The sequence below is a fragment of the Chenopodium quinoa genome, unplaced genomic scaffold (genome assembly GCF_001683475.1).
Source record: "Chenopodium quinoa cultivar QQ74 unplaced genomic scaffold, ASM168347v1, whole genome shotgun sequence".
Classification (NCBI taxonomy): Eukaryota; Viridiplantae; Streptophyta; class Magnoliopsida; order Caryophyllales; family Amaranthaceae; genus Chenopodium; species Chenopodium quinoa.
The window spans coordinates 623,370-641,000 of NW_018743812.1; the positions used below are offsets into that span (position 1 = coordinate 623,370).

Genomic DNA, 17,631 nt, shown 5'->3' on the forward strand with positions numbered 1-17,631 from the left:
ACTTCAATTGGGCAATTAAACCTGAACAACCAATCACATAAATTAGCATCTAAGTACCAAATTAAACACAATCAACAAAGCAAATCTAGGGTTGCGCATTTTATGCAAAAAACACAACAGAAGGAAACAAATTCAACACAGTAACAACATCCAACCACTAAGTACACATATTTAATTAGGTAATTAACCCTAATTGTTTGTCTTTTTCCCAACATTGAGTATTTTAATACGCAATTTGTAAAAACAAAATTAAAATTTTGGGAAGAACGTACCTGAGCCTAGTTACGCGCTTGAATGAAAAGATGTTGGATTTGCTTTTCCCTTTTGACTTGCTTTTCCGTTATGGGTTGCTCTTCACCATTTTTACAGAAAAAATTAGCAATTTTGGAAAAAAAAATAAATAAAATTCACTACTTTGAAAGAGACAGAACACCAACAGAATTAAGACTTATCAAAGAGAAAGAACACCTAGTTAATCTCCTGCCAGATTGCAATTCACCATTAATTCGCCATTAATGGTGGTAGCTACTAGTCATGTCAAGATGTTTAATGGAAATAAGGGAGGGAAATTGTAGGGGAAAGGGGAAATCGAGGAAGAAGAGGGAAAAGGAAAAAAAGAAAAAAAAATAAAAATTCATTTAAGAGGTCACGTGACCGGCACGTGACATTTTATGGCCGGAATATCAAGGTCAACGCCGGAATTTGGTCAAAGGACCCTCTTCACAACCAAAACGCCATAAGGACCTTTTGTGCCACCTTTTTTTTTAAAAGGACCTTTCTCACAAGGTCGACCACTTAAAAGGACCTTCCATGCAATTTTTGCTTATTATTATATTTATTTTATTTTATGGCCGTGCCTGGCGTGCCATGCTAACGGGCCAAACTACCGTGCTGCCCGCGGGTTCGTGCCGTGCTCGTGCCGGATTCTTGAAATTGTGTTCACGGCACGGCCCACGGCCTACTTATCGGTCATCGTGTTGTGCTGTGCCGCTGGAAGGCTCGTGTCGGGCTGGGCCAATCTCTTGCTGGGCCCGTGCCGCCCGTGGGCCGGCACGGCCCATTCCCACCTCTAACTGATAGTATGGCCGTATGAATAAGCTAATACTTGTATTTATTAGTGCTCTTTTCATTGTGTTCTGTACTAAGTTATAAAGACGGTGACCTTATATTTGGGCACTCTAATGGTTTGAACAAGCAGATTATTGGCAGTGCTTTCTGTAGACAGTGTATGACTTTGTTATGTTATGGAAGGCCAATCTCCTCAAGGTGTTACAGCAAATGTTGTGCTTTTTTCTTTGCTTTACTGTCCACCAAACTACCATCTTCTTTATATCGCAACCCATTCACTATCGTATGTATCTATATATACAATCTTATGATATACGAGTAGGACTATAGGTGGAATTCGATCTTACTAAGTTAGTTGACATCTACATTGAAATAGATATCATGATTGGGCTTTAGGTACAGGCCAAGACGCTATATCTTTTGACTTTAGCCCCAACTATATTTTACTTTCTGCTTAATATGTCATACAAATGTCAAGAAATCGAAAAGGTAAGGGGGTTGGCGATCAGGTACTTGTTTTACATTTTTTTTTTTTAACTTCACTCGTTCCAGACAAACACCTGAAATTTTAGAATGTTCCATGGAAGGAACACCTGAAATTTTAGAATCTCCTCCGAAACATTCTAAAATTTCAGGCGTTTCCCCCCATAACATTCTAACATTTCAGGCGTTTCCCCCCTTGAACGCCTAAAATTTTAGAATGTTCCAAGGGTGAATCTAAATTTAAGGCGCCTTCTATGATTACGAAATTAAAAAAAAAAAAAAAAAAACCGACAAAAATTCAGAGCATTCACCGACTCCGTATGCTCCGACGACCTTTCCAGTGGCCTCGTAGCTTCTTAAACTCGTCCATTTACCGTTTGCGCTAATTGGTGAAGAGTAAAGCAATTTTTTTTAAAAAAAAGATATGACGTGGTGGTTGTTCGTAGGTGATGGTTGTTTGGTGGTTGGTGGGGTAACAAGTTAGATAGTGGTTAAAGAAAATGAAAGTGAAGGTGAAATAGGGTAAATTTTATAAGGGGGCATGTTTGTAAAGTCATGTTAAAATACGGGCGTTACCCGGTAAAAACCGGACGTGGTTTAGCAATTCACGTATTCAGTTATTAGCATGTAAGGCTAGTTGATTGTATTAATTTGTTTGACTAATCAATTATATTAGTTGCTTGTTTAAAAGTGTTTGGTAAATAACTAATAATAAAAAGATGTTTATTTTATAACATTAATACTAAGGACATCTATAATAATATTATTAAAACACAAAGGGACAACGTGGTAATGCCATGTGTCACCGTTGCATCAATATGATTTGGCGACATGTCATTGCTATGTGTCACCCTTACATGTCACTCTATGTATCATCACTCTAAAAAAAATTCATATGTGTAACCTTCGTATTTAATTTTCTCTAGAATGTAACTTCTAAGTAATTACACAATAAATTACAATTTAATTTGTAATGGTTGTTGATTCCATAAATGATACGAGTAATTTGCTAGATGAAAAACCAGTTAACCAGTTAAGCAATTACACAGATTAATATTTACATGTATACTACTACATCTCTCTTTCAATTCCCATATATTTTTTCCCATTTTTTGAATTTATTTTAAATTTAAGATATTGTTTTCAAAATATTATTTTAAATTTAAAGTAATTTTTTAATTTTGTATTTAAACAAAACTCGGGGCATCGCCCGAGCCACAAACTAGTTTAATCTAATATATAAACGGAGAAGTCAGTTTTAAGGAGAAAACTCCAAAAGCCTAATCTTGCACTTACATTCATTCCCTCCCCAATCCATTCAAAACACTCAACCCCTCCCCAAGAACATCTAATCTATAACATTCATTCCGCATGATTTGTATCTTTCTCTATACAATGATTTTATTGGAAAACAAAAATCCAACTTCCTACAAAATTCACTGCTACATCACAAGAAAACAAAAATAAAAAAGCTATGTTAGAATTCGTGATTCTGAGGGAAGGAGGAAGAAAGAAAGTAGGAGAAATGATGAAGAAGATTGGCATAGTTGAAGAGCTTTAGAGCTCGTGAGAGATGAGAGGATAAGATGAGACTACATTTTATTATTGTTGTTGTCTTATGAAAATAGTACAAGCTTGGAGTATTTATATATACAAGCTAATTGTTAGAATGATGTCTACTACAAGAGGGGGGTGAATTGTAGTCTTTAAAAATTTATGAACTTTATGCGGAAATTAAACTAAGTATAAAGAGAGAGAACACACGAGATGGCTTTTCTAATTATTTCACTATGCAAAAACTCATTTACAACTGTGAATATTCAGCCTGCACTTAAGTTCCTCTAGGAACTCAAGTATCCCAACTACGGTCCCTCAACCGTAGCTTCTCACTCTCTGTGATTCGACTCTGAATCACTTATACTTTGTGATAGACTCACTCAAGCCTCACAAATACAACTCTCACAAACCCCAATCCCAATTACAAATGTAATTACAAGATTTTCTAATACACTTGAGAAGATTAAGGCAGGAAGGAACTCATCACTCTTTTATATTAAAACGTGAAAGCTCTGAAACTCTATGAACTGAATGTTTTCGTTGTTGCTCCACACCAAAATCAGAGTACGTTGCAAGTCTTTTATAGTGAGATGGAAAGTCTCAACCTTGTTCCCCACTCTTCCCATGTTCCACATTCACTTCAACTTGGAAGTTGTTGAACGTTGATCAGAGAGTGGGAAGTAAGGTTTCCCTGACTTTTCTCTCAAGGCTTTCAACGTGATTCCTTAATATTAGGCAACCAATTTTACTTGGTCAAAAATCAGTTAAAGATATTTATTAAAAAGATAATTATTATTAAAAAGATATTTAAAAAGATAAAACTTTTAAATAATAATTTAATTTAAAAAATAATAAACTTATCTTTTAAATTAAAGATTTATTTATCTTTTATTTATTTGCAAAATATATCTTTTCAAAACTGGTTTTATTCTATCCTTATTTCAAGGACTTTAAAACTGATTTGAAAACTTACGTTGAAATCATTTTCTGATTAAAACATTAAGTTCCTTCTGGAACACTAAGTTCATTATAAGTTCCTTCACACACTTAAATTCTTTTGTGCTTACATAGAATCCTAAGTACTGGAGTTTGCTTGTTTTTCTTGAAAGCTTGCATATCAACGTCAAGACTTCCAATCCCTTTGTTCCTACTCCGGAACATGTAGCTTGTACCTGAATCTTTTGTTCTACCAAGACTTAACACACATCATTAGTCAAAGTTTGTTTTGTTATGTCAATCATCAAAATACTAAGGGAGTCAACTCAACACTAATGCTAATAACAAACTTCCTAAATTTAAAGAAACAAACATAAACTAACTAAATCAATGTGACTAAACCATAAACTCCAACAAGCTATGTGCAGCACTCTGCATGTAGAAACTAAAAAAGGAAATGTAAGAAATTAAGCATTAATTACACCAATTTACTCGTACTTTTGTCAAAAATTCTCAAACTTGTATGATTTTAGGAAGTGCATTTAATGTTTATACCCAAAAAATCTACTTCCTCCATTTCTTTATAGTTGCAACACACAATTTGTCACGTTATTTATGAAAAGTGGACCTCACATAATATAATACACTTAATATGGGGTTAATATGTTTTTAGGAGTATAATCAAGTGGGCCATGTGTTTTAATTAAAGGTAATAGTACAATTTTCACCATAAAAACCTTCCTTTTATGGTGTGTTGCAGCTATTGTGACATTTCCATTTTAAGAAAGTGTTGCAATTATAAAGAAGGAGGAAGTATATAATTAAGAAAATATAGGATGAATGAGGGTTAAGCAAACCCCCAATACTCTCCTCTCACATATGCCATGTCAAATGTCATGTCATCTCAACTCAAAAGACAATCATTAGTCACGCAAAATCAAGCAACAACAATGAGTAAATAATCTAATCTTCAATCAATATAGAAAACATAATTAAAGTACTAGTAGTAAATTTCAATCAACATAAACGTCGATTAATATCGCTGTAAATTAAAGTTGACAAAATTAACTTAATATATATTCACACATTATATTTATTAAAAAAAATGCAAAATGTGAGTTAAGTATAAAGATGGGGACTAATTTTTAGATTTTTCACCTTTTGGGACCTCAATGTTTTTTTTTTTCACCGTATGGGACCTAGAGTTAACAATCCGGTCAACTAACTACACTTTAACCCACCAGAGTAAAAACATAGGTCCTTTCCATTAATTACTTGCCAAATTTCCAAAAAAAAACATAGGTCCTTATAAATCTGAAACGGATAAAAATAAATGAAGGGACTAAGTTTCTAATTAAGGGACTATGTTTTTTATATGGCACGATACTCTCTACTCGTGACATGCTCAATTCTTTATTTATATCATTAGGCCTGCGTGTTGTAGGTTTCACATACTCTTACATACTATTACTACTTACCTATAAACCGACTATATATATAACCCATGCTAGGATGGCTAAGTTACTAACCTTAAACAAGTAAATGACTAACCTACCCACCTATTTGCCCACCACCTAAGCCACCAGAACCATCTCATCGTTGAATCCACCACTGTCCAGCCACCATCACCACCGCCTACCCGTAACCGCCCTCTACACACCTTAAACCACCCCTTTTTGCCCTAACACCACCCCACCTACTCCAACTCACAAAAACCACCCTACACCCACCTCTCAAGCTACCCAACCATAAAGGTCTCCAGCCACACAAACCTACCCTAAATCCACCATACCAACCCATACTAAAGCCAATCCAACCCAACCTAAAGCCAAACCAACCACCACACAAACCCATCCTAAAACCACCACACAAATCCACTTTCAAACAAACCAACCACCTCCTGCTGTCCCGACCACCCAACACCACCATAAATACCACCTTCTCAACCGCATCTTGCCGCTAATTTTGATGAGGTTCGAGGGAAGTGGGGCGGGTTAACGGGGAAGGGGAGGGGCTGCCCGGGAATAAGTGAGGGGAAAGGGCTGCTTTTGGGTATGAGTTAGGGCCTGTTCTGATTTATTGAACTGAGCTGAACTTAACTGAACTAAACTAAACTGAATTGTTTGGAGCTGAACAGAACTGAACTGAATAGAGCTGAAATGAATATTTTATGAGAGAAGGAAATTAGGAACTGAAGTGAACTAAACTGATTGGAGCTGAACTGAAATTAAGCTTAAGAGAACAGGCCCTTAGTAATATATTTGGGGATAGGTTAGTAATTTAGGGGATTAGAAGGGAGGGGAAGGATAGAGGAGAGAAAATAGAGAAGTGATGAATAAAGAGGAAAATGTGGCATACTTTCTTTACAAAAGGAAAATGGTTTTCCTTCATTAAAAAGTAACTTTCCACCCATGGAAAAATTGTTTTCCACCCTTTAACAAAACAAACAAAGGAAAAGGAAAAATGAAGGAAAATCATATTCTAGCAAAAACAAACGAAGCCTAAATCACTCTCCTCTTTTTTCATCTTTAATTCTCAATACTCCCTTGCCCTCTTCAATTCTCTTTCCCCTCGATCTATGAACCAACCCCGTGCCCTCTTAAATCTTGAATACTCTTACATATCCCACTGATATGTCGTGTTTTGTGTATGTTATTTGGCTTATTTTTAGTTAGTTTTGTTAGTTTAGTTGAGTTTTTGAGTCCGTTTTGGCGTATTTTGGTTTAGTTTTGATAATCCGATGCTTTTATGGGTAGTTTTGTCGTTTTTGATGTTTTTCAAGAATAATGAAGCTAATTTGGATCCATTACGAAGCCATGAAGTTAAGCCAAGGCCCATGAAGCTTGATGATTGAAGAAAAGGCAAAATAGGGAATTTTAGAGCTAGGCACGGCCGTGCCTACTCTGAGGCACGTCCGTGCCTCCAAGCCATATGCAGCACCCTTTGTTTCGACCCTAGGCACGTCCGTGCCTAGCAGGAGGGCACGTCCGTGCCCATCAGAGCAGCCAGGCACGTCCGTGCCTCTTGGGATTCTTGTGCGCCAAGGCTTGGCCGATTTTCTTATCTTTTTAGGTTTATATAAATACTTTTTAGCCTTGTTTTCTGGGGGAATCATTAAGTTTATATTATTTTTCAATTCCTATTATTAAGAACGAGTTCCCCATTATTTTTCTAAATTTTTGTAATTCAAGATTCAAGATTCAAACTTTCTACTTTCAATTCTATTCAAGATTTGGTATTTATTATTCATCCTTTGTTATTTAATTATGTTTTCATTATTTATTATTGTTTTTGTTTCTTTAATCATGTGTGAGTAGATTCTTTAATTCAAGGTCTAGTGTAGCCCTATTATTATTGATGCATGAATTAAATCTTTAAATTCTTTAATGACTTTAACAATTGAATTGCTAAATTGATTGTGATTATGCCAATGCTAGGTTAGACGTAACTATAGTATTGCGATTATTCCATTGTTTTTATCACAGCGAGAGTTGGGTATAAACGGATTTGAGTAAATTAATTTAGGGTTTGATTCATATCACGAGAGTAGTTATGTTTGATAATTGAGAAGTCAGAGTAATGTGTTTAATGTCTTTAATATGCAAGATACCATGAGAATAGGATTGATTGTATGTTAGGGAAGCCATTGATACTCGAGAGAGATCCTTGGTATTAATTAGGGTTTACTTTTCCCCGTTCGATTGAAATCGTATGTTAAGGGTAGAATTACAATTGCATCGATAATAATTGTGGCGAAACTAGATCTTGGATGTTTTAAGTACTTGATTTAATCATCTCATTTAGTTTATTTTCGAATTCTTCTCATACTTAGTTCCTTAGATAATTGATTATAATTGATTCTTGCTTAGTAGAAATTCGAGTCTATTTAATTATTTTTGAACTTTAGTCTCTTGGGATCCGACCCTTACTTGCCAGTCTACATTAGTATTGGTCTGTTAGGTTATTTTTTATAGGTACGCGACACGCCTACCACCCACAAAACTCTTTTTTTTTTTTTTTGAAAAGGTAAGAAAAAAGAAAGAACATTAGGAGACCCTCCTCATGAGGGGAACTCCTAATGCGTCGGATACAAGAATAGGAAATAAACTAGAGTTATTGCAAGGTATAATGTCCATACTATCACTAACTAAAAGACCAACATTAGCTATTCAGTCAGTTGCTCGATTTGCTTCACGATATACGTGTCGAATGCTCCAACTGTTGAAGTTGTTGAGAATAAGACGCATGTCTGCAATGATATGATCAATCTGCCGCAGGGCCGCCTATAAACCTTTAACTGAGTTAATAACCATGACATTGTCGCCTTCAATATATGGATGTTTTTGATGCCTTGTTCCATCGCAAGCAGGATGCCCTTGTGGAGAGCAAATGCTTCAGTTATGAAAGCTTTAGTGTTGCCGAGGTTGAACGTGCATGCGCATTGAAGATTGCCGATGCTATCTCGAATGATGATACTCGCTGCTGCTGAATTATGTTGAAACGAGCCGTCGAAGTTTAGTTTGGAATAATTGGTAGGTGGGGCCTATAAAACTCAATTGCCATTAACTATGTAGCAAACATCTTGCCACCGCTTTGTCGTGTATACTCGACTTATCATCTTTATTTGATATTCGAATTATCAACTACTCATTCCGTCCCATAATGTATTTTCCATTGTGAAATTTTCACAAGAATTAAAGAATTTGAAAAATGTATGATTTGCAATTATTATTTTACATTTGTAATTGAATTTTTTTGGAAAGTACACAAATAAGAAAAATATTATGGGACGGGGGAGTATTAATTTATTAGTTGAACCTTGGTTATTATCTTCTCATAAAAAATTGAGTTTGGTATTTTGGTGAATGCAAATATGATATTATGGGGTATGCTTACCCGACATTTGAGTAATATGATGGAGAGAACCAGAGAAATACAAGGTTGACATTGACAAAATACACGATATATTTCTGCTTATTTTCTTCTTTTTTTTTTTTGCTCCATTGATGCATCAAATCGTTAGATTGTATTATATGGGTGAATTGTCATCAAATCGTCACTATTTAATGAATTCTACTTCAAATATATTAGGAAGATTTGTAAACTTATTGTAGGAATGTAGGCAACCAAGATGGACAATCCAGGAACATAGCATGGGTGGTGCGTCCTCCAATCCAGTCCTTAGGTGTGACAACTTTACTTACTATATTTCTAATTTAAATTTATTTATTAGTTATGATCTGTGTATGCAGTAATTTGTTTATCAAAAAGATTATGTTATGGGTTTGTTTAATTTGATCGACTTTTGAATCTGGGTTTTCGAAGAATTTTGAGGTTATTTTTTGAATTCATGTACTCTATTATGTTTGATTTATTGTTAATTTAGGACAGTTTTACGTACAATGGCTACAATAAAATGGTAGCCACTATACTAAATAAAATCACAACAGTTAATTTGTATTTGGCAATCAGGCTGTTCGTTGAGATGACTTGGTAGTTTTATAAAAAAAAAAATAAAAAAAAAAAAACAACTTTGACCAAAAAAAAAAAAAAATCCCCCCAATTTTCTTCAGTTTCCTTCTCTTCTGATGTACCGTACTTCGTAGTCTGCTATTCTTTTCTCTCTCTCTTTCACCCCTTCTCCTTTGCAAATCCTTCTTCAATTGATTGTTATGTTCATCTAATTATATGAAATCGAGTTTTGATCCCTTCTTCTCTTTCTTAGGTTAAATTTAGGGTTTTCTTTTTTCCCAAAAAAAAAAAATTAAAGGAGAAGGAACTGAAAACAAACGTGGGGGGATTTCTTAATTTTTCTTGGTTAATTTTTTTTTGTTGTTTTTTGTTTTTTTTTTTTTTTTTTGGTAAAATTACAAAGTCATCTGATCGAAGGGCCATAATTAATCAGATACAAATGAACGGCTGAGATTTCATCAATTGGAGTGGCTACCATTTTGTTGTCGCCATTCAAAAGTCTTCCATCTAATTTAAGGCTTGCCTTGAATAATTAAAGTTTGGATTTTATGTTATGGGTTTGTTTGGTTTTGATTGAATTTTAAATCTGGGTTTTGGAAGAATTTCTCATATTAATAAAAATTAGAGTAACCATTAAAACCTAGGGTCTGTGTTCGTCATTCCCTTCCAATTCACAAAAAACAATTCGAATAACACCATACATACAAAACCAATATTTTCATGAACAACAAAAACAAATTATCAAAAAAGCGCAGTTGATAATCAATATCATCAAAACCCTAAACCCTAACTAAACCCGCCAAAAAAAAAAAATTACAATTTTCTCAAGAAAACAACTCGAATACATAAGAAACGAAAGCACCTTGCAAAATTACTGAGAATCGGGTTGAAATTATGAAGAATTGCCTTCGCTTCCTTAGCCAAACTGGAGGAACGCTTCTAGAATAGGGAATCAAGTTCAATAAGAGAAAATAGCACCCTTTCCCATGCCATGTTAGCTAAGTAATAATGTGTTTATGTCAGTTAACCAAGGTCTAACTCACCTTGAGTTAATTGATGTTAATTATCACCGGAAAGTAAATGTTAGGTCCTTAATTGTGAAAAAAAAAGTGAAAGGTCCTTAACGGTGAAAATGTTAAAAGTGAGGTTCTTCTTTTATGCTTAACTTATATTGTTTCATTTATTTTGATATTATTTGCAGATTTAAAATTTGTGTTTATGATATGTTCTGTCCATTTTAACCATTTATATTAGACATAAGTGATATAAGTGATTGAAACTACCCATTGAGAAACGTTGTAAACTTGTAACCCATATAAATCACATTATTAACAATTTAGCACGGTCACACGTTTTAATATTTTTAAAAATAAAAACTCAAGCATGATTTTACTGGAAAACAAAGCACTAAGTAAGGGGAAAAAAAAGAAAAAAAAATACACGGATTAACAAAAAAGAAAGAAAAAAATAAAAAAATAAAAAAATACGTAGTACATAATCCAGAAAAAAGATTCTTTCAAAAAAAAAAAAAAATCCAGAAAAAAGAAGAAATTGATATGCAAGGAGGCAAGGACTGCGACTATAATTTTGATCCTGATGCAAACATCGTCCCTCTCTTAGTCTCTCCCTCCTTATCCTTCCTTATTTATTCCCTCCACAAAAACTGTATTTCAAATTCCAGAATTGCCAAGATCTCCAATCCAGGGACATGGGTGCTACCTCCTCCAATCCAGTCCGTAGGTTTGTTCTATATTTCTAATTTAATTCTATTTATTTATTAGTTATGATCTATGTATCAAAGAGATCATGTTATGGTTTTAATTTTGATCGAATTTTAAATCTGGGTTTTCTGGGTTTACTTTTTCTTCTGTGTTTGGTTTATTGTTAATTTAGGGCTTGCCTTGATTGAATTCTCTTGAATAAAAATTTAATGGTTGGTTTTTGGAAGTAAAGGCGAAAACTTGATCATCTGACTCTAAAGACTTGTTTTTTATTGCTAAAGTTTGGATTTTATGAAATAATTCAAACTGTTCCAATTGCGATTGTTATTTTGTTTCTACTTTGTTTGCAATTTGTTTTTCATTGTTTTGGTAATCCGTAATATAAAATTCCCCTATTTACCCAAAAAACAATATTGTTACTACATGAGATTCGGTTCTCTTGGTGAATTAGGTAACACTGGTTTCAATTTCAAACCCATTGATTATTTTCTGATATATTTTTCCTCCTTCAGGTGTAAGTTATTAGACTTGGAGGAGCGTAGGCCCATTAAACGACTCAAAAAAGGGGATTCTGCTCATGGTAATGGTATACTGTTAGAAGATAGAATCAGCAGTTTACCTGATGCTCTACTAGGAGACATACTCTCATTCCTTCCTACTAAGGATGCTGTTGTTACCAGTGTATTGTCTAGGCGATGGAGGCGTGTTTTCACCTGGGTAACACGACTCCATTTTGACGACTCACCTATATCTCTTTGTGTGGACCGTCCTTGTATGCCTGATTCTTTCCCCAATTTCAAGAGATTTGTTGATAACTTATTGCAACTGTGTCACTCTCACAACATTACCACTTTTAGACTTCACTTTGGCAGGGATGATCTAAGCCCTTACAAATTTAGAAGGTGTAAACAAGGTTGTTTACCTCAGTTAAACCCTATGCATCTTAATACTTGGATGTGTTTTCCATTAACCCGTGGGGTTAAAGAACTTGACATTCGTGCTCGCGTTAGGGAACCCGGTAAGCTGCCTTCGGCCCTCTTTGGTTGTCCAACACTCGAGGTGTTAAAGATCGATGTGAATCTTCATCTTGAAGTTCCTCTGTCTTTCTGTTTGCCAAACTTGAAAGAGTTCAATCTCACTTTACCCGTCATTCCTGATGGTGACTTCGCGACTAGGCTAGTTTCAAGCTGTCCATCCCTTGAACACTTGACTCTGGATGGTTACTGGAATCCTTTGAAACCCATTATTATATCTTCACCATCACTTCGTAGATTATCTGTAATGACTAATTGTTTTGGTAGTAGTTACCTAAGGACCGAGGTTGTACTTGATGTTACTAATGTGGAGTATCTAATGTATGACGACGTTTCTGCATCTCACTACTGCATTGGAGATCTGAATGCTCTTGTTGAAGCTGAAATCAACCAAAGTGTTCCTGAGGATACGCTTAACCTTCTTTGGCGGTTGTCTAATGTTCGTCGTTTGATTCTGATGAGAGAATGTGTAATGGTTTGTCCTTTGATCACCTTCAACCTTTTGTTTGTGCTTCAGAAATACTACTGTACTTTATCAAAAGAGTTGACTGATTTGCTCTTTGATCTAGGCTCTGCATTGTTGTGAATCAGAGCAGCTTAAGCTGCCTGTCTTTCGTAATCTGAATCATTTGAAGCTTGGTTGTCCTTTCTTTATTAGTTGGTATACATTGTTGATGGAGCTGCTTAATTGTGCGCCTTTTCTAGAAACACTTAGTTTACTGGAGGTTAGTGTGATGTCTTCTATTCCAGATAATTTAAAGTGACTTTTTAACTATTCTTGTGAATGTTGTTGATATACGACTTTATCCTCTTATATTTTCAGGGAATCGTATTTGATGATGGTGAGGACGATGAACAATATATGGAGATGTCTGGGCAAGAGTGTAAGTCTTGGAGTTGTACTCCCATAATCCCGTCTTGTTTGGCGAGTAATCTCAAAAGAATCTCAGTACACGATTACAAGCTGACAGAATGGGAACTGGAAGTGGTTAAATATTTTCTGAGAAGCTCATTAGTTTTGGAGGAATTGGATGTAGCTTTGGAATGTTGGAAGTCAGAGACTGAAAGGATATCACTCAACGAGACATTACAGAAGCTACCAAGAGCCTCAAAGACTTGTTCAATAAAAGTCCGTAGAGGGGACTGATTGTATGGGCACTCTGTAGTAGGTTGAATAACCAATTTGGCAGTGCCTCGTACGTTTCTCCGTGTGTTCTGTACTAAGTTATAAAGACATGACTGATAGTAGAGGTGGGCAACGTGCCGTGCTGGGCTGCCGCGGGCCGTGCCTCGCCGTGCCTGGTGGTGGCCCGTGTCGTGCCATGCCGGGCCACCATTTAGCACACCCCAGCCCACGGCACGGCACGGCCCCGGGCACCGGGCCGCCTGTAATTTGTTTAATTCTTTTTGAACAACTTTTAAAATGGATATACTATTTAAATAATTTTATTAATTTATATTTATGTTTTTTATATTATTATTGTTCTTTTTATTATTATTATTAGGAAAAATTGCAAGGAAGGTCCTTTAAAAAAAAAAAAAGTGGCACAGAAGGTCCTTTTATGGTGTTTTGGTTGTGAGGAGGGTCCTTTGATCAAACTCCGGCGTTGACCTTTATATTCCGGCCATAAAATGCCACATGCCGGTCACGTGACCTCTTAAATGATTTTGTTTTTTCTTTTTTTCCCTTTCCCTCTTCTTCCTCGATTTCCCCTTTCCCCTACAATTTCCCTCCCTTATTAACCCTAATTTGAGAAGAAAACTTCAATTCTTAACCTAGAAACTACAATTGAAGGCCAATTGAAGGCATTTAACGCGAGTCGAACAAGGGTAAGGTGGCAATCCCACATCAATTTCAAGTTTACTTTTGCAAATAGAAATTTTTCTTTGTTTGTTGTTCATTGTAGTTGCGCAATTAATGAAGGGGTGTAACTGACATGGTTAATTGGCAGAAGGATGTGATAAATGTGTTGTTGGCTGAGAAACACAGGATGGCCACTGACCAAAATGTCCTAAAGGCAAGAGTGACATGTTTGGAGCATGAGAACAGAAGACTGATTGAGCAAGTTCAGCAAATGCCTAGACATCCAATTGCAAACAAGGTCGGTGATGGTGTGATTAGTAATGATCAGTTGTTCATCTTGCTAGTGTTGTGTGCAATTGTATCAGTGTTGGCTAGTACATTAGTTGTGAAACTGTTTGGTTAAAGGTTGTATTAGTTGTTTAGGCATGTTGTTCTTAGTTGGAAATTTGTAATGAACCAATTTGGTTGTTCTTAGTTGGAAATTTGTAATGAACCATATTATTATCAATGAGAAATGAAATGAACACATATTTGGAACTAAAATGCTTCAATATTCTTGTTTAATTCATTCCAGAGCATTCAAAATACAACACATAAGTTCCAAAAGGCTACCCAAGTTCCAAAATGCTGTTAAACATGTCCATACATAAACATAAAAGTCACATACACATAAGTGACATACAAAACATGAAAGCTAATTTAAGCTAGCACAACTAAGACTTAGAAGCTGATCCCTGCAGTATCCTACTCATTGAGGTGGTCTTCTGCTTCCTGGGCTTAGCAACAGGGACCTTTTCTTTGCCCTTTGCTTGACTTGATGCAGCTGGAGTAACTGTTGGCTGGGAAGGCTGTGTTGATGCCTGAGACAGAGGTGGACCTTGAGACAGTGACTGTAATTGTGGCTGCTGTGAGGGGTCGGTTGCTGCAGTAGATGTTTGTGCTGTTGAGGTTGCTACCCCTTTTTGCTTCCTAGGCCTACCACCTTTGTTTTCAGCAGGTGGTGGTTTTAGAGGCCTAAAACTTTTCCTGGCATTGTGCTCTTTACCACCACATCTGGCACATGTGTTTGGCTTCCTTGCTCTCTTCATATTCTTACCTGTTCCCTCTCCCTGTGCTTTCTTCCTTTTCTCTTTAGAGGGTCTACCTGGCATGGCTCTGTAAACAGGGGCTGAGGCTGAGGCCTATCAGAATCACCCCATTGGTTATGTCCTGGCATTACATGAAATGCTGGAGCATATGTAGCAGCATAAGTGGCAATATGATAGGCTGGGTGTACAAAATCTTCATAGTTGAGTCTTCTTTTGGCTATGCAAGCTAAGGCATGCCAACATGGGATACCCATCAAAGTCCACCTATAGCAGCCACAAGTCTTGTTTTCAAGATTAACAACAAATGTCTCTTATTCATCATCCACCTCAAATTCATGCAAATCTGCTTGAATTATTCTCATGTTCCAAATCTGTTTCTGCCCTCTCTCAATCACCTTCACAACTGATGGCATGATTAAACCTTCAAAATCTTTCAAGCCTTCTCTCTTAGCACAACTTCTCTTCATGACATATCTTCTGATCCACTCCATTAAAGACAAGATTGGCTTTGTCCTAGCTTCCCGAAGGACATTGTTGAAACTTTCACAGCAGTTGTTTAGCAGCATCCCTAACTTTGCCCTATGACTAAAGCCATGTCTAGACCAGTGACAAACTGGTATCTCAGAAAGATATTGAAAAGCATCCCCACTCAACTTCCTAATCTCTTGCATAGGTTTGTCAAATTGATGCTGAATGGAAAAAAAACTGATCATAAGTACATGTATAAAGTTTGAGCTTTAAATTCAAGTGGAGGAAACAAACTAGTAAGACATACACACCTTAGTAGAACTCCTTGCAACCTTCCGGAAGCTCTCTTTGTATATCTGGCCTGGGAATTCGAGCTTAAAGTTTGCCCAAATATGTCTGCAACAAAACCTTGTTTTTGCACTTGGGATAACTGTGTTGAAAGCATCAAGCAGGCCCTGCAATTATTGGCACAGTGCAATGTTAATAATTGGCACAGAACAATCCTCACTCAATTTCATGAAAGCATTGAAGTTACCTTTTGTCTGTCACTCATGAAGGTAACTGGATCTTCATGCTCATGCACCCAAGTCACTGATGCAGCAACAGAGCGTATGTCATTGACCAGCAACTCAAGAAACCAAGTCCAGGTTTCTGAGCTCTCTGTTTCTACAACAGCCGAAGCAACTGGGAAAATATTGTTGTTACCATGTTTAGCAATAGCAGTAAGCAAAATCCCAGGCCAAGGTCCATTTAGATGACAGTCATCCACACCTAAAATGGGCCTGCAACTAGCCATGAATCCCTCTTTACATGGTTGCAAGCAAATGTACATCCTCTGGAAAATTGGTGGAGGGTTGTCTATGTTTTGTAGCTTCACAACTGCAGTGCTACCTGGATTGTACCTCCTGATTGCTTCAACATAATCCCATACTCTCTTGTACTCCTCTGCTGCATTCCCATGAATCATTTGCAATGCCATTTTTTTTGCATAATAACACTTGTAATACCCAGGTTCTACACCTAATTTTCTTCTCACTCTCTTCATGAAAGCACTCATTTTATATGTGGGGTCATCCCTCCAATCCTCCAAATACCTCTCAGGCCAGATACTCACTAGTAACATGTGTATTTACATGCTAATGCCCACATTTATGTTCCAGCATAAGACTTTTAATTTGAAAAGTCTCCTCATCTTTCAATTTCTTAGCATGTATCCTAAACAAACACTTCCTTCTAGTTGGACAATGACATGCAAAAAATTTTCCAAAGACAAAATTACATGCACACCTTTTAGCACAGTACACAGTTATCCTCTTACTCTTATTGTGCAAAAGCATGTAACTGTATCCATTCTCTATTGCATGGTGTCTTAATGCCTTTCTAAACACCTTATGTGAAGCAAATTTCAACCCAGCAGTAAGGTTAATCTTACTCTTGAAGTCAACATCAGGGTTAAAAACAGGGTACCTAACTTCTTCATCATCTGAACCAGCTTGACTATCCAACTCATCCTGACTATCATTCAAGTCATCATCATCTTCAACTTGTACTTCTCCCTGGTCATCACCTCTATGACTGTTCTGCTGCCTAGTATGAATACTCACCAAACTTCTATTCACATCTTCAGTTATCTCCTCATCAACATTGGCAGCAAACAGGTCATCATCACTTTCATCTTCAAAATCAAGATCACTCAAAACCACATCATCATCCTCATCCCCATCACAGTGAATAGCAGGATTCTCTTCACCTACTTCTGGAATGGAGTCAAGAGAAACAACTGGTTGTTGAGTGTATTTCAGGACCAGCTTCCTTTTTTTTTTGTTCTGGGTTGAAGAAGGGCTGGGTTGAGAGGCAGCAGTTTCATTTATGTTCAAGACAGGGATGGAGGAAGAAATGGGAATGGGTGGGCTTATATTTCCAGATCTACGGTTCCTGCATTCATTAGCATGTGCTCCCTCCTTTAATCCACTCTTTTTCTGTCCTATGTCATCACTTTG

The 17,631-nt window shown here is 36.4% G+C and overlaps 2 protein-coding genes across 3 annotated transcripts; one reads left to right on the plus strand and one right to left on the minus strand.

The window, feature by feature from the left end:
* Positions 1-10,636: 10,636 nt before the first annotated feature.
* On the plus strand, positions 10,637-13,724 carry LOC110685349 (F-box/LRR-repeat protein At1g06630-like). 2 transcript variants are annotated; one of them, XM_021861865.1, is made up of 4 exons: positions 10,637-11,256; positions 11,750-12,740; positions 12,841-12,996; positions 13,095-13,724. In XM_021861865.1, exons 1-4 carry the CDS (start codon positions 11,225-11,227, stop codon positions 13,416-13,418), a joined length of 1,503 nt encoding a protein of 500 aa, XP_021717557.1. In that variant the 5' UTR covers positions 10,637-11,224; the 3' UTR covers positions 13,419-13,724. The 2 variants fall into 2 exon arrangements, with proteins under 2 accessions (XP_021717557.1, XP_021717556.1); XM_021861864.1 differs by having other exon boundaries at positions 10,639-11,256; positions 11,750-12,746.
* Positions 13,725-15,474: 1,750 nt separating this feature from the next.
* On the minus strand, positions 15,475-16,610 carry LOC110685402. Its single transcript, XM_021861934.1, has 3 exons — positions 16,167-16,610; positions 15,943-16,086; positions 15,475-15,852 (listed from the first exon to the last, which is right to left on the minus strand). Exons 1-3 carry the CDS (start codon positions 16,608-16,610, stop codon positions 15,475-15,477), a joined length of 966 nt encoding a protein of 321 aa, XP_021717626.1.
* Between the last annotated feature and the right edge of the window lie 1,021 nt (positions 16,611-17,631).

Excerpts from the sequence above, each read along its gene's own strand:
- LOC110685349 (XM_021861864.1), top strand. The coding sequence starts at position 11,225 with ATGGGTGCTACCTCCTCCAATCCAGTCCGTAG. Across the intron at positions 12,747-12,840 it reads TGATGAGAGAATGTGTAATG|GCTCTGCATTGTTGTGAATC; the intron begins GTTTGTCCTTTG and ends TCTTTGATCTAG. Across the intron at positions 12,997-13,094 it reads AAACACTTAGTTTACTGGAG|GGAATCGTATTTGATGATGG; the intron begins GTTAGTGTGATG and ends TTATATTTTCAG.
- LOC110685402 (XM_021861934.1), bottom strand. The coding sequence starts at position 16,610 with ATGGCATTGCAAATGATTCATGGGAATGCAGCAGAGGAGTACAAGAGA. Across the intron at positions 16,087-16,166 it reads TCATGAGTGACAGACAAAAG|GGCCTGCTTGATGCTTTCAA; the intron begins GTAACTTCAATG and ends CAATAATTGCAG. Across the intron at positions 15,853-15,942 it reads TTGCAAGGAGTTCTACTAAG|CATCAATTTGACAAACCTAT; the intron begins GTGTGTATGTCT and ends TTTTCCATTCAG.